The sequence below is a fragment of the Pantherophis guttatus genome, chromosome 1 (assembly GCF_059756535.1).
Source record: "Pantherophis guttatus breed Tessera chromosome 1, ASM5975653v1, whole genome shotgun sequence".
NCBI classification, from domain to species: domain Eukaryota; kingdom Metazoa; phylum Chordata; class Lepidosauria; order Squamata; family Colubridae; genus Pantherophis; species Pantherophis guttatus.
The window spans coordinates 259,036,649-259,051,454 of NC_142063.1; the positions used below are offsets into that span (position 1 = coordinate 259,036,649).

Genomic DNA, 14,806 nt, shown 5'->3' on the forward strand with positions numbered 1-14,806 from the left:
TAACCAAACATGTGGGAACTGTCTTCTGGAATATTTTTTGACTTTCCAGTTCTGCCAGAGCTCTGGTATTCCCTGATATTCCTGTCCATGTACTAACTAAACCTGAACTTGCTTAGCTTCCAGACAAAGTTAGCCTTGTATTGCCACCTACTTAAGTTCACTGTATATATAGAATAGTATTAAGATAATCCTAATAACTCTGCTGAACTTATGCCTTTTTCTCATGGTTGAATCTTTGAAGCTTCTTTCTTTGCTTATTTCATAGGATGCCTTTCAAAACAAGACATTTGTTTATTATCTGTCCACATTTGCTTAGTCATTTTGTTGGATTCCATTTCAATTCGTAACAATTATGGAGGTGAAAATTATTATGGAGGTGTAATGCCTAGACAAAGGCATTACACTATAAAAAATACTTCAGACCCATTTCTCATTAGGTAGTTGCCATTAAAAGAAAGCTCGGAAATTCCTATTTCTTTAAAAACATATTTTTTAAAAATATAATAATTTAACAGTTGCTTAATTCTTATGTTCTCAAGAGGGTGAAGTTAAATAGAAACAATCTTCCTGGTGATCCTGCCAAACTTTCAGTCCACCAGTGTAAACATTTTAAGAAAGTTGTCCAAGTCTGACATCTGTTATTTGCTTAATAAAAACAGAGGCAACAGGAAAACTATTTAAATAGCCAGTGTGAGACCAAGTACCAGGGCTAAGGTAGCACTCAGAGCTTCTGGAAAGAACAATACTAGATGCCCCTAGGTATTGCAGCTTTGGGCAAGAGGCAGGCTTATGCCACAAAACAGTTCAGGTGTTATTCAGCAGACAGGAAGAGCCAGTAAATTCTACCCAAGTGAAATAAACGTTCAAGCTTAGGCTTCCAAGCCACTCATCAAAGTTCAACAGAGTTAGTATGTCAGTGTGATCCAGGAGAAAGAGTAAACAACCCTTTATCCTCCAAGACTCCGTTCTACACCCATAAAATGGGAACAAAAATTATTGCAGGTTGTCCTCAACTTACGATCACAATCGAGCCCAAAATTTATACTGTTAAGTGAGACATTTGTTCAGTGAATTTTGTCCCATTTTACAACCTTTCTTGCCCCTGTTAAGTGAATCATTGCAGCTGTTAAATTAGTAACACGATCGTTAAGCGAATCTGGCTTCTCCTTTGACTTTGCTTGGCAGAAGATCACAAAAGATGATCACATGACCTGGGACATTGCCACATCATAAATATGAGTCAGTTGCCAAGCATCCGAATTTTGATCACGTGACCATGGAGATGCTGCAATGGTTGTAAATGTGAAAAATGGTCACAAGTCGCTTTTTTCAGTGCTGTTGTAACTTTGAACAGTCACTAAACAAATTGTTGTAAATTGAGGACTGCCATTTATAAAGTCAGACTGAATTTCTTCTCTGCGATAATCTGTGGAATATAATAGACATATACCACTGACACCCCATCAGCAAACGAAGCAGATCCTCTTGTTTCCTGCAAGCTTCCTGTATCCCCCATATCTGCTCTAGAAGTTTAGATCTTGAGAAGGTAGAGAAGGAGGAACGAGACCACCAGTGATGCAAGGGGGTTAAGAGAAAGGGCACCTTCCATTGTATGATTATGGCCTAATGAAATATACTCAGCAATCCCAAAAATAGTAAACCAGAATGAAGCTCAACTTCTTGACCTTTAAGATAAAAATTGCCTTATGGAATCTAGCATGACAGAGTAAAGTAGAAGTGGTTTTTCTACACTGCCTTGCCTTTTTGCAAGTTTTTTGGGGAAAAAAAGAGTAATAATTACCCTTATTCCCATGTGAAGGATGCATTTGTTTTCCCCCAAACAGACATAATTACATGTGCAAAGCCTTGCCAAATTGGTGTACCGTCTGCTGTACTAACTAAGGATCAAAGCTGAGTGTACCCACACTGGAATTCACAAGTCTTCATTTTAATATGGTTGTTAGCTTTGCTCGAAGATGAAACAGGAATATATTAAAAGCTACTGCCCATGTTTTCCATAGATGGGTTAAAAAAAGAAAGTAAGTTTTTTATAAAATAAAAAGATTTCCTACAAACTGACATAAAAAGCAACTGGTGCTAGGAAATATTCTCCACACAAGATTTCTTCTCCTCACTTTGCATCATTATTCTGTGGATAATGTGGCCCTCAAGCTCTTCAGAAAAAATTATATGTATCCATGATTTCTAAAGCTTGCCCACCCCATTCTAGACTCGGGCTGATTGCTTTCTTAGTAAGGAAGCAATGTGATTTAGAGCAGTCAAAATGCTATAGATGGTCACTTCAACCAATCTGGCCAGCAAAAAATAAGCTAAAACCTAAGCTAGGTTTATCCTACTTATGAGTCATTGCAATAATAATTTTGTTCAATATAACAGGAAGTGAAGAGTTGAATAGATTTGTTCAGCGACTGAGCAACTGGTGCTGAACAACTGTAGTTATGACTTATGTTGGTTACAACATCCCCACGTTCATGTGATTGCCATTTGTGGCCTTCTTTAATTGAAAAAATGTCATGGGGAAGCCAGTGGGAGGTTGCAAATAGCAACAATATGAAGTCCTTAACAACACTGCTTAACAACCTGCAGTGATTTGTTTAATAATGGCAACCAGAATTACTGGAATTTCTGTCACTAAGGGGTATGGTTACATAACATTGCATTTTATGACAGCATTACTTAGCTACAAAAATTCTGGTCCCAACTGATGTTGTTCAATGACAACTATGTGTGCTCTATATTTTAGAATGTTTCAAAAATTACTGTAGACCTAGATAAAAAAAGATAGATGAAAGACAAAAGATCAAATTTAAAAATGTCCAACATTTCACAAAAGACCACCAAATCTTGATTTTTTTTATCTTATTCCCAAAATCTGTTCTGAGGATACTAAAATATGGCATGAAAACCAACATTTTATATAATTTGGCAATAGTATTTTGGTGTTATTAAATTGTGCATTTTTTATAGATTTAATTTTGGAGTTCTAGGGATGCATTTCAGTATAGTGCATACATTCTAGGATCCAAACTTGCCATGTTGCAGACTAGTGGTCCAAAATACCATTATCTAAGGAAAAAAATCCCCTGAAATCTATCACATTTTCTATGTTTTCTATCATTTCTTTCACTTAATTCTTTTTTTCAGAAATGATAGCATCTGCCTTTTTACATCTAAAAGCATTTTAGCTTTTCTCTTTAGTTCTGGCTTGAATAGTATGCCATCCTTACATGTAACATTCACTTTGATAATAACCTAAACATGAAACTAAAATTCGCGCTATTGGCGCTAAAGAAAAAGGCCCTGTTAGTCATACCCTTCATCCTAGTTCATTTGCATAGACCTCTGGCACAAAATTACTCGATAATGTAGCACTGCACATGTTAGATTTAAAAAATGGAACTGTGTCATGAGCATGATTAGAAACTTTATAGAAAGAGTTTAATTTGAAGTAAAGAAACACTTTCCATGCAAGCAGTTCCAATTTAATTCCTGCCTGAAAAAGCCTTTGTCTAAATTTTTGGGAAGACAGCAGGCCACTATAGAATTGCAAATTGGTGCACACAGTACTGAGTTGGATGAGCCAATAATCTAACTTGATATAACAGAGCACCTTCTAACCCTGAAATACTTTATATGAGCATGTTACACTTTTCTCTCTTTTGTTGATTAGTCTCTTCAGTTATCTTGCAAAGAGTTTTGGAAATGACTTGCCCTTGCCTTCTTCTTAGAACTGTGAGAATATCCCCTAACTGTGTCTTTGTGTCTAAAGTGGAATCAGAACTCAAGTTTCCCAGTTTCTAGCCTGATACCTTAACACTTGCACCAAATTGGCTCTTCATATTATGCTTAATAATATTTCCCAGCATCCATTACTTTCTCTTCCTTAAGTTTCTTGATTGCCATATTCCATTATCTTTCCTCCCTAAAATACCAAAGGTTCTGGATCTCAAATACCAAAGGTTCTTTGGTATTTAATAATTTCCTTTAGTAAGAAAAAAAAATTCTTTAGCTCCTGCATTGTAGCAGAGTGATCATTGGGGGATAAGATGAAAAAGGAAACATTCTGTACATCTTCCTTTTTCTTCTTAAGATGCAAGGAAGGCAGCTTACCTTATCATCAGGCATAACATGCCAAATAGAGACCGTCTTCTCTTCAGCTTCACTATTGATTGACAAGTATGAAGGTTGATAGATTTTTGTAGGTTCCAATATCAAAACCTTCAAGCAAAAATGACGAAACAAAAGTTAATAACAGTTTCCTCAAAATGTCTACTTATTTCAATATTAAACTGTAGCTGAATAGAGATTATAAGGCTTTGTAACAGGTATTCTCTACATGGTTTATAATTTTATTAGCTAAACCATTTACGGCAACTATTTCTATTGCATAGCCTCTTATACTTTATCATACATCGGTTTATGCATTAACAGTATCTAAAAAAAGAATTAGTGAGGTAATAGCATGCAACACAGAACAAATTCTGTGGTAAGAAAAGAAAATCTTTATTTTGCTATGTGCATGGTAGAGTTCAATTAAAAACTACATTCTATTATTTATCGAATGCTTCTTCTCTTCCATCTTCTTTGTTAATAGAATTTTTTTTATTTGTATTTGTGTATTTCTCCAATTAATACTGGTTTCAATTATTTAATATAATATAGTAACAGAGTTGGAAGGGACTGTGGAGGTCTTCTAGACGAACTCCCTGCTTAGAAAGGAAACCCTACACCAGGTCAGGCAAATGGTTATCCAACATCTTCTTAAAAACTTCCAGTGTTGGAGCATTCACAACTTCTGGAGGCAAGTTGTTCCACTGATTAATTGTTCTAATTGTCAGGAAATTTCTCCTTAGTTCTAAGTTGCTCTCTCTCCTTGATTAGTTTCCACCCATTGCTTCTTGTCCTACCCTCAAGTGCTTTGGAGAATAGCTTCGCTCCCTCTTGTTTTTTTTTAATTTTTAATTAAATTTTTAAATTGGCTTTTGTTTAATTTGAAAGATTATTTTCTAGATCTTAAATCAACATTATTGGGAGACATGTAACTACTATTTTCTTAATTTCAGTATAAATTCAAATTCTGCACAGAAGAAGGCAAGGAAGCTGCCAATTCCCCCTTTTTTTTCCCCAGGGAGGAAAAACTAAAAGAAAACATGAAAATTGCTAATTCAATACATAAAAACTCTGATGAGACATGAGGTAAAAATGCCACTTTTACCTCTCAATAAATTGTCAAGAGTTACAATGGCTTTGGTTTATCCGATGACAAAAAAACCAATGTAAAAAAGCTATTGTAGCCCAGATTAGATATTGTTGATAGGTTTTCCTCTGATTCTATGATATTCTATGAAAATACACAAATGAAAATCTTTGTGGGGAAGGAGGTATAAGGAAGGAAGAGAAAAATATTTTGTAGAGGGGAACAGGTATAGCGGGATGAAAAGCATGCATAAAAATAAAGAAAAACTGTAAGAACAGTATTGATCAGAAGATTGCAGCTTTTGTAAAAGTAGACACTAGCTTGCATTCATTCCAGTTTACAAAATAGCAGCTATAAAGCAAGATTTATGCTGTTCATTATTTTGGTAAATTCAAAGCATACAGTATGTTACGATGAAGTAAAGGACTGGGCAAGCAAAAAACGTATTTCTGCAAATTTAAGCAAGGAATCTTTGAAGTGACTGTGAATACCGAATCCCCAATTACTGTTAATTTAGCAGGGAGGGATCAATAGGTCTCAGATGACAATGTATTGAAAAGCAGCAGGATGGAACTGATAGTGAAAAGGTAAAGAACAGTATGATACTTATTTGCCAAGTATTAAGTATGAAATCATACAATAGGTGAATATACAAAACATTTGGTTCAATCTGTTGTCAAGAGAAAAGGTGTAACAGCCCAAATTATTTAAGTGGTAAAATAGTTAGAATGACAGACTGCAAACTAGCTTCAATTCCTCATTCAGAAATGAAATTCAAGCTCATAATCATAATCTTTTCACCAGAATTGTTGTGACATTGAAGCTAAAACTGTAGAAGAACCATGTTCTTTGTTGGAAAAGCAGGATGTCTGTATCTAATAAAGATCAATTTAATTATGTTTTTTTTTTAATTTATTGCCTTCCCAATTAAAGCACTTCTCTTTCCAAATAACCATGTAGCAAGACAAACAGGAAATGAACAGTGTTTAAATTATACTTACGGGAAATCTAACTACAGAGACATCCGTTTTTGTAGCCTCGACTAGAAAATCCATCCAAAAGTCTACAAGTTCATTTTTGCCTACTTGTTGGTCTGGATTTAGCTTCTTAAAGTGCTGATATATCAAAATGGTTTCCACAATGGACTTAAGATACCTAGGATAAACCAGGAGAAAACAAAGACTAGTTCACAACATTTTATATTATTGCTTGCAATCTTTACCACATTCTTTTTTTACCGTGTTTCCCCGAAAATAAGCCCTCCCTGAAAATATTTAAAGGCATGTGCAGCCAGTCCCTGCCATTTCCTCTGGTTAGGGTTAGGGAGACAGAGCTGGAAATCAGGTAAGACGGCAAGAGGATCCCCGTCTTGCTCCATGCACCCCAAAATAATAAGACCTCCCCGAAAATAAGGCCAAGCTCTTATTTCAGGGTTCAAAAAAATATAAGACAGGGTCTTATCTTCGGGGAAACACGGTACACAGACCAAAAAGCACATCACAAAACTGTTTGACTGGGTAAACATGTACAGAGCCTCTTTTCCCCGAAGCTGGTACTCCACTATGTTTTTTTAAAATAGCTTCCACCTTCCATTGTGCTTAGGATAATATAAATCACATTGTCCTGGATAGAGTCCCTACTACTTTGCAGACAGAAAGAAACATATTTTTCTCCCTTTCTTAAAATTAGTAAGTGTCCTTTCTTTTTTTTTAGTCGAGAAAATACTTCCATGTTACTGGTTATTTCCAAGAATTATTTATTTCCAAAAAGACAGATGTATCATAAATGGAAATATGCTTCACTGAACTGAAGCCTGAATAAACACAAAGGCCTGTATGGATAAATAAAGATGGAAATAAAACATACGATGATTCTCTTATCTCTTCTCTGGATCTGGTTTCAATCACTCCCTATCACAGTTTCAACTCAAATTGACTCAGGGAATTATAGTTGCCTAGCAACTACAATCCATTTTTCTCATCTTGGAACCCAGCAAAATGTCTGACATAGTTCTTGCTGAAAGTCAGCTAAAGAACCATTGTTCCAGATCTGCTTGCTATCTTATTGCTTGGTGTCTTTTTAAAAGTAAATACAATACCAAAATCTCTCACTGATCCCACAAACTAGCCTTGAGAAGAACATCAGGCAGAGGCTACACACTGTAAAATAACCACTTGTGTCAACTCTTCATTGCTCTCTTATTGATTTAAAATTAGAATGATAAAACATTAAGAATAAGGGGAGAGAAGGAAATGGACCCAGACCCAGAACTATTCTAGGTATGCTGAATATTGCACCCGTATTTACATGGGCTGACCGTTCATCAAAATTATTTTTAACATTTTCACTCAAGTTGAGAACAAATTCTGTTAAACTGGATGTAAGTAACATTGGTTTTTTTTCTTTCTGAATTTCAGAGTTTGAATCCAGAGTCAAAACTCAAGTGCTTACTCAGGAAAAAAAGAAGCAGAAGGATACCTGGAAACACACATTTTATGTACACTGTACTTTCATCCTCTGGTGTCAATGTGGTGTACAAAATGATTCGTTTTGCAGAGTTGCCAATGTCTTTAGAATGCAATGTCATTTAATCTGAAAATTAAATGTATATTAATGGCACAAAAAAGTATCGCTTACCATGCTGGTGTCTTCAACTTGAATAGCTTTTCTGAGGCATGGATCACTCTTGTGTGATCATTTGCCAAGACGCTGGCTCCCAGGAAAAAGCCTACTTCCCAATAACTTTGCAATTTCTCCAAGTTTCCTTTCTTCCCAAGTAGGCTGCTTATTTTAACTCCTGGAGAAATTAAAATTGTATTTTAGCTGTAATGGTGGGAATTCTGGAACCCAGAACCCCAATCCATCTAGAAACTGTCAGGCTAAGGAATATAGACTTACGCCTTTCAAATTTAATAGACTTAATAAACCTCAGCAGAAGTTGTTACTCACTACAGTACTACAAATTTAAAAACTGAGCCACTGCCTAATTTCAGGATGTTATTGTTTTCATACATTTATGACTCCCTCTTCATTTCTGCACAAGTTTTACTAACGTCAGAGATAAGGTCAAAAACAAAAGAATGAGGTTTAAGGGGATCTAGCAGAAACTGATAAAAAGGATGCACTGTCAACAGAAGTCACAAAATTAGTGCTATGAAGCAACCTTCATTTCTTTCATCAAGGTTTCAAGTGGGAAGTCTATAAAATTGAATTGAGATTTTTCTGTTTCTCAGTAATTAGAAAATTGGCCTGCTATACAGGTAGTTCTCGACTTACTACCATTCATTTAGTGATGTTGCAATGGCACTGGAAAAAGTGGCGTATGACCATTTTTCACACTTACGACCATTGCAGTATCATCACGGTCACTTGACAAAATTCAGATGTTTGGCAACTGGCTCATATTTATGACCATGGCAGTATCCTACCGTCCCAGCATCATGTGATCACGTTTTGTAACCTTCTGACAAGCAAAGCCAATAGGGAACCTAGATTCATTTAACAACCATGTTACTAACATAGCTGAAGTGATTCACTTAACAACTGCGGCAAGAAAGGTCGTGAAATGGGGCAAAACTCATTTAATAATTGTCTTGCTTAGGAACAGAAATTTTGGGCTAAATTGTGGTTCAAAGTTGAGGACTACCAGTATTAGCTTAATAATACCTTGTATCAGTGGTGAAATGTAAAATTTATTACTACCGGTTCTGTGGGTGTGGCTTGGTGGGGAGGGTAATATGACTGAGTGGGTGTGGCCAACTTTTTTTTTTTAACTTTTAAAACCATTTTTTCCACCACCTTTTAAAAGCCTCTGATGATCCCAGCTGACTTGCCTGATTGGCAGAGGCTATTTTTCCTTTTAAAAACATTTTTTCTATAACCTCTTCAGCCAAAGAGGTTGTAGAAAAAATGCTTTTAAAATCCTCTGATGATTCCAGCTGAGCTGCGTGATCATCAGAGGCTTTTTTTTTTTACTTTTAAAAGCATTTTTTCGGCCAAAGAGGTTGTAGAAAAAATGCTTTTAAATTTTTTTTTTTTAAAGTCTCTGATGATTGCGCGGCTCAGCTATTGGTTCTCCGAACCACCCGCCTCCATCGCTACCGGATCGGGCGATCCGGTCTGAACCAGGAGCATTTCACCCCTGCCTTGTATTAACCCAATAGCTTAATGTTGCTGGAAAAATGGAAATTTTATAGTAGATAGCTATTACTACAGATTCTACATTTATAACAAGGTACACTTCTTGCTGTTCACATAGAATATATATAAAGGGAAATAATGGCATGGAAGATTTCACTGGACCAAAAGTTCAATATAAAATTATTCAGAAGAATCAACAGGGTTCATTCATCTCTGTTCACAGTTTATTCCACGATACCCCTGAGCTGTTACAGGTCTATAGGGAAAAATATATTCTAAAAAAGTGAATTCGCACAAAGGGGATCACTTGGTAAAAGCACTTGGGCAGTCTATGTATGCTCTTGCAATGGAAGATGTATTTGAAATGAAGAAATGGCTAAGAAAGAAGAAACTGTGACTCCAAACATGAGATCGCTTCCCATAAAACAGAAGGTGGTAAATATCTTTTCACTGAATTTGATTTGCTTGTGAATCAGTAAGCTATAATTACCAACTTTCCGTAATTCAAAAGAGGTATCAAACTGATGCCCAGCAGCCAAGAGGAGGACTGCATAATTAATTCCTGACTGTAATGACGGTTCTGACTCAAATGCCTTCTTGAACCTAAAAGAGAAAACATTTCTTTAAAAAGTAATTCATTAAGAGGCAATTTGGGACATTCTTAAATTATTACCACAATCACTTTAATACAACTCAACTAACTTATCCAAGCATAACAGCCTCTGTTATATTCCAACTCATGGTTATTTTAGGAGCCCGAACACATACATCCTTCCTCCTCTCTTTTCTTTCTTCTGTATTTTTGTAATTATGAAAACTACATAACTTCACAACAGCTTTGTTACTCTGCAGTGAAAACTAAATATATGTTTTCAACATTGAAGTTTTTTGACATTTATATTAGAAATACGATTTTAACCCACACACCATACACTATTTAAAGCAGATTATTCCTATTGTATGAATCTATAGAAATAAATGTAGAAGGTAATGCAATATACTAGTTAAAAGAAAAGGCATAAACAAATTAGTCAGGAATACAGTATTCAATTCATTGGTGTAAATGCATTTTAATAGTAGCAACAGTGTAGGCATGTAGAAAAGTCAGCTTCCTCCCCCATATTGATTTGATTTTTTGATTATAAATCCATAAGTAGACAACAGTTCTCTTTTACTACTATTTTCCAACTGCTGCCTCTAATCATGGAAATCGTATTTAGCCATCACAATCAGTAATTATTAACAGCTTTATTCATCAAAAGTTATAAATGACAGAATTAACATCACATGCTTTAACTCATTCTACAGGCTTACTCCTGTTGAGTAAGTGCTGCACAATGAATATTAATTATGTTACACAGAACTGCCCATCCGGAAGTATCCAGGAACATGAAATACAGACTTTTAGTCAAGCTAAAAGTCTGATTGGCAAATGCTGATGGAGGGTCAAAATGGTGGGTCTTTCCTAGCCATTCCCTGGAAGTGCCACTGATTGAACACTGGACTTTAAACATGCAAAGTATTTGCTGCAGCACTGAATAGAAGTAACAACAGTAAATAATAACAACAATAATAGGTTCTTGCCTATATATATATATCAGCAAAATATAAATTTGGTATAAAATTATTTGTCGTGAATGTGACTGCTTGAGGGCTCCTGGATTGGAGCTGAAAGGCGAAAGGGAGCAGAATGCCCCCTCCCACATGTTGGGGTAGACCAGGTGTCTCGATAGAAAATTACTTTATATATATATTTCTTTCACATAATGGATAGTCACTGCACTGATTTTATTGCTGTTAGTTTATTAAAGATTACTTAGATGACAATAGCCCAATTTTGTTGTCCCTATTTTAATTGGGGCTCCCACTGGAGTTGAGGTGAAATGTCTGCAAAAAAGGCATCTCTACTGTACTTTAGTATTGAAGTCTACTAAAAGTATGTATGTTTGCTCTTGTAATTATGTTAAAAATGTTCTCATATTTTATTTCCTGCATTTCCCTGAAGTATAACAAAAAAGTATGTTTAGATTATCAAAATACTAATTTTCAATTTTAAAAATATGCTCTTTATTTATGATTGTTTGACAGACACATTATAATTTATTCCTGCTTTATCTGTCATTCCTGCTGCTTAATTTGGTAACCGCAAATATAAGGAGAAGGGACACCATTTCTCCTTCTGAGAGGAGGCTACTTTGGCATTAAGATCATCAGATGATTAAGATCATTCCTTTTCTTGATGTAAAGGAAGGCTCTCTGAAAGAGAGTTCTCCATTTAAAAAACGGATAGGAAGTTGGTTTTTGCCACTTCGTCTCTCCACTAAAGTCTCTTCGTCATTTGGTTACCCATCAGATACAGTCCTGAATATTTTAAAAGCATTCATTTATTACAGAATTCATTGTAATAATAAGGATTCCCTGTTTATTTAAAAAAATAATTGGTACACCGATATCTGTAGTAAACGAAGCAGAAAACGGAAGAATACTGTGTGTATTTGCCAGAGATATGCTCTCTAAAGTAACAGACATAACAGCAGTGTAAGAGGACAGGGATGGACCAATGCTGTATGGGAAATAAAATACCACAGAGAAGGCATCAGCAGTGGGTTTCATATATTCTTACCACTGGTTCGTTCCCCACGGGTCTTCCACACATGCGCCCGGCCTTCTGTATATGTGCTTTTACTTGCGCGCGCGCCTTCCGCGCATACACCCGGACTCAAAAATGTGACTAAATAGGACGGCATTACACCGGGGCAGGTGAGAGGGCTCACCTGCAGTTGCCGCTACTGATTCACCTGAACTGGTACGAACTGGCTGAATACCACCTCTGGAAGGCATGCCCATCATTTTCTTTCCATATCCTTTCTAAATGCTACAAGACAAGGTTAAAGGCAATGGCTAGGAATCCAGTGAAAAGGGGGACTACCGCCATCTTCATTCAAGAAATTCACATAATCTTTCAAGCCCAATTAGTACTATTATTGCTGCAACAGAGTAACGTTAAAGAGATCTTTTGCAAGTAAGGTATCTCTTCTAGAATGTAACCAGCTGAGAACTGAAAGACTTTCTCTTGCTCCTTGAGTACAAACTGAATGTGCTAAGAAAGAAATAGCTGGAGCTGCCAAATGGATAGCTTGCATATCTGGGGGAAAGAAGCTTTCCTGCAGTGCTAGCTATCAGAAAAAATATTTTAGCTGGATAGCATCCACAAGCTTTGCGTCTGGGTTGTTTGCATTTAAACAACTACAGTAAGATTTGGGCATTTTCCAGAACACTATCACACAAAATAATTACAAGTCAACAATCAGTCAACAACTGTTGACTATGGTTGACTGACTATATTTTCCTAAACTAATGTTAAAAAGGGCAAAGAAAAGTAAAAAGAGTGCCAATGATTCAAGACATCCCATATCATGCTCAGCCCTTCTTTTTTTTTTAAACCTCTCTCTGGGAAATGCTATTCTTTCTGCTAATTTTTAACTCCGTTCAAATGTTCATGAGAGTCACAAGTTTTTAAAACATCACAAGGGGTCGGGGAAAAAAGCAAAGTTCAGGCAGAAAGACAATCCCTGGCTCTATCAATTCAGAGCTGGCATCAAAAATCACTACCATAGTGAAACTCACAGGAGAAATGACAGTGAAATACTCTATGTCTATTTTCCTTTGGAAAAATAATTTTTTTCCACTAAAATATTGCTTGCCAGTTATGGCAATGGCTATCCTTTTTCCCATCTGACATGAAAATATAAATCTGAAATAAACAGGTGGTATAGCAGGTTAATTTTACACCATATTCACATTAGCATATTCAATGCTAATTAGAACATTGCTCGTTTGGTTATGGATTGTAGCCATGATGGTGAACCTATGGCACACATGCCACTGGTGGCATACAGAGCATATCGATGGGCATGTGAACCAGATATTTTTTGGGGCTTCTGGGCCCACTGGAAGTCGGGAAACAGGCAGTTTCTGGACTCTGGAGGACCTCCAGGGGGGAGGCCTGTTTTTTGCTCTCCCCAGGCTCCAGAGCCTTTCTAGGAGTTTGGGGAGGGTGAAAATGGGCTTCCCCACCCCTCTGGAGGCCCTCTGGAGGCTGAAACGGTCCGTTTGCCAACTTACAGTGGGACTGGAAGTCAGGAAACGGGCCGTTTTTGGCTTCCGGGGGGTGGAGAAGGCCATTTTTGTCCTCCCCAGATTCCTAGAAAGGCTTTGGAGCCTGGGGAGAGCAAAAAAAGGGCCTACTGGGCCCACTGTGCCATTGCGTGCCAAAAGTGGGGGGGCCCCACCACTCATGCGTGGGGGGGCTGGGGCACATAGAATTATGGGTGCGGACACACACGCACACGACCACCCCGCGCTCCCCCCGCTTTTGGCATGCAATGGCAAAAAGGTTAGCCATCACTGGATTATAGTATCATGTGAATACTGTCACTGTGATTTTGAACCATGGTTTGCAGCTTAGGCAGGAAACTATTCACGCTTTCTTATTAAATAAGTGTAACGAATGATGGCTTGGCCTGATATAACTACAGAAGAAGAAGGCAACAGGGCACTGATTTGTTCTTTCCAAGGATCACTTGCTGTGTCTACTCAGCCAATATGGGCATGAGTTGCTCAGAGCAGTGACAACTGTTCAATGATTTGTTCCTTTTTCTGTTGCGGCAGCTGCTGTTTCCAGTTTTGCTATTCAACTGGAGAGGCCACAGGCATCAGCAGAAAGAGCAACCAATGATAGGTAATCAGTGACTTTTGCCACTCTTTTATAATTTCACAGTGATTTGGAGCACTAGTTGCATAGCTGATATGGACCATGGGAAAGGAATTGATGTAAATATATTCACTATCCAAAACCACTTTAATCCAACATCATGACTGTCCTTAGCATTCCTAACTGCCCTGAACATGTGTAACAACAGTCCAGAATATTGCTTTGTTAGTGGAAAATTGTTTTATCTCTTCAGTTTCTTGTACCTGTTCTCCTTTTTTTGCTCTTTTTCCATCTATTATAATTTGCTTTTCGAATAATGCTGGCTTGGAAGCTGGCATCAGACAAATTATGCTGTCTGCAAGTGTTGAATCTGCCCTCATACCAATTTAACTTCTGCCTGGCTTGTTGGTCAGTCTTCTGACAATAATCCTTTCCCCCAGTTTATGAGGTCAGCATAAAAAGCCACAGGAAAAATCTGACAGCTAATTATTAACCTCTTATCTCTGTGTCGATATTAACTGAAATCTTATCGCCTAGCAGCATTCACTCTGGTTCTCCACGTAAAAACAAGCAGATCACAAGAAAAGACAGAAAGATAAGCTGCAGGGATTTGGATTATGCTTCAGTGGGCCTTTCAAAATAATTTTATATATTTGCGTGTGATGAAGGTAGAATTGCGATGGCGCAAAAAAAAAATAATCACTGATTCCAAACAGGTGTGCAGTCTAGACCTG

The 14,806-nt window shown here is 37.0% G+C and overlaps 1 protein-coding gene and 1 long non-coding RNA gene across 3 annotated transcripts in view; one reads left to right on the forward strand and one right to left on the reverse strand.

Annotated features, from left to right (window-relative positions):
- The window catches only part of LOC117666297 (uncharacterized), a 64,766-nt gene extending 57,044 nt beyond the window's left edge, over positions 1–7,722 (forward strand). The window contains exon 3 of the long non-coding RNA XR_009622716.2: positions 7,636–7,722. This is a non-coding gene — a long non-coding RNA (uncharacterized LOC117666297). The remainder of the gene's footprint in view (positions 1–7,635) is intronic.
- Positions 1–14,806, reverse strand: part of MAP3K5 (mitogen-activated protein kinase kinase kinase 5) — a 106,910-nt gene that overhangs the window by 38,495 nt on the left and 53,609 nt on the right. For both annotated transcript variants that reach the window (XM_034418877.3, XM_087882813.1), the window contains 4 exons: positions 9,849–9,961; positions 7,856–8,015; positions 6,220–6,373; positions 4,132–4,239 (listed from right to left, as the gene is read on the reverse strand). In XM_034418877.3, the coding sequence (XP_034274768.2) occupies positions 4,132–4,239; positions 6,220–6,373; positions 7,856–8,015; positions 9,849–9,961 (535 nt within the window). The remainder of the gene's footprint in view (positions 1–4,131; positions 4,240–6,219; positions 6,374–7,855; positions 8,016–9,848; positions 9,962–14,806) is intronic.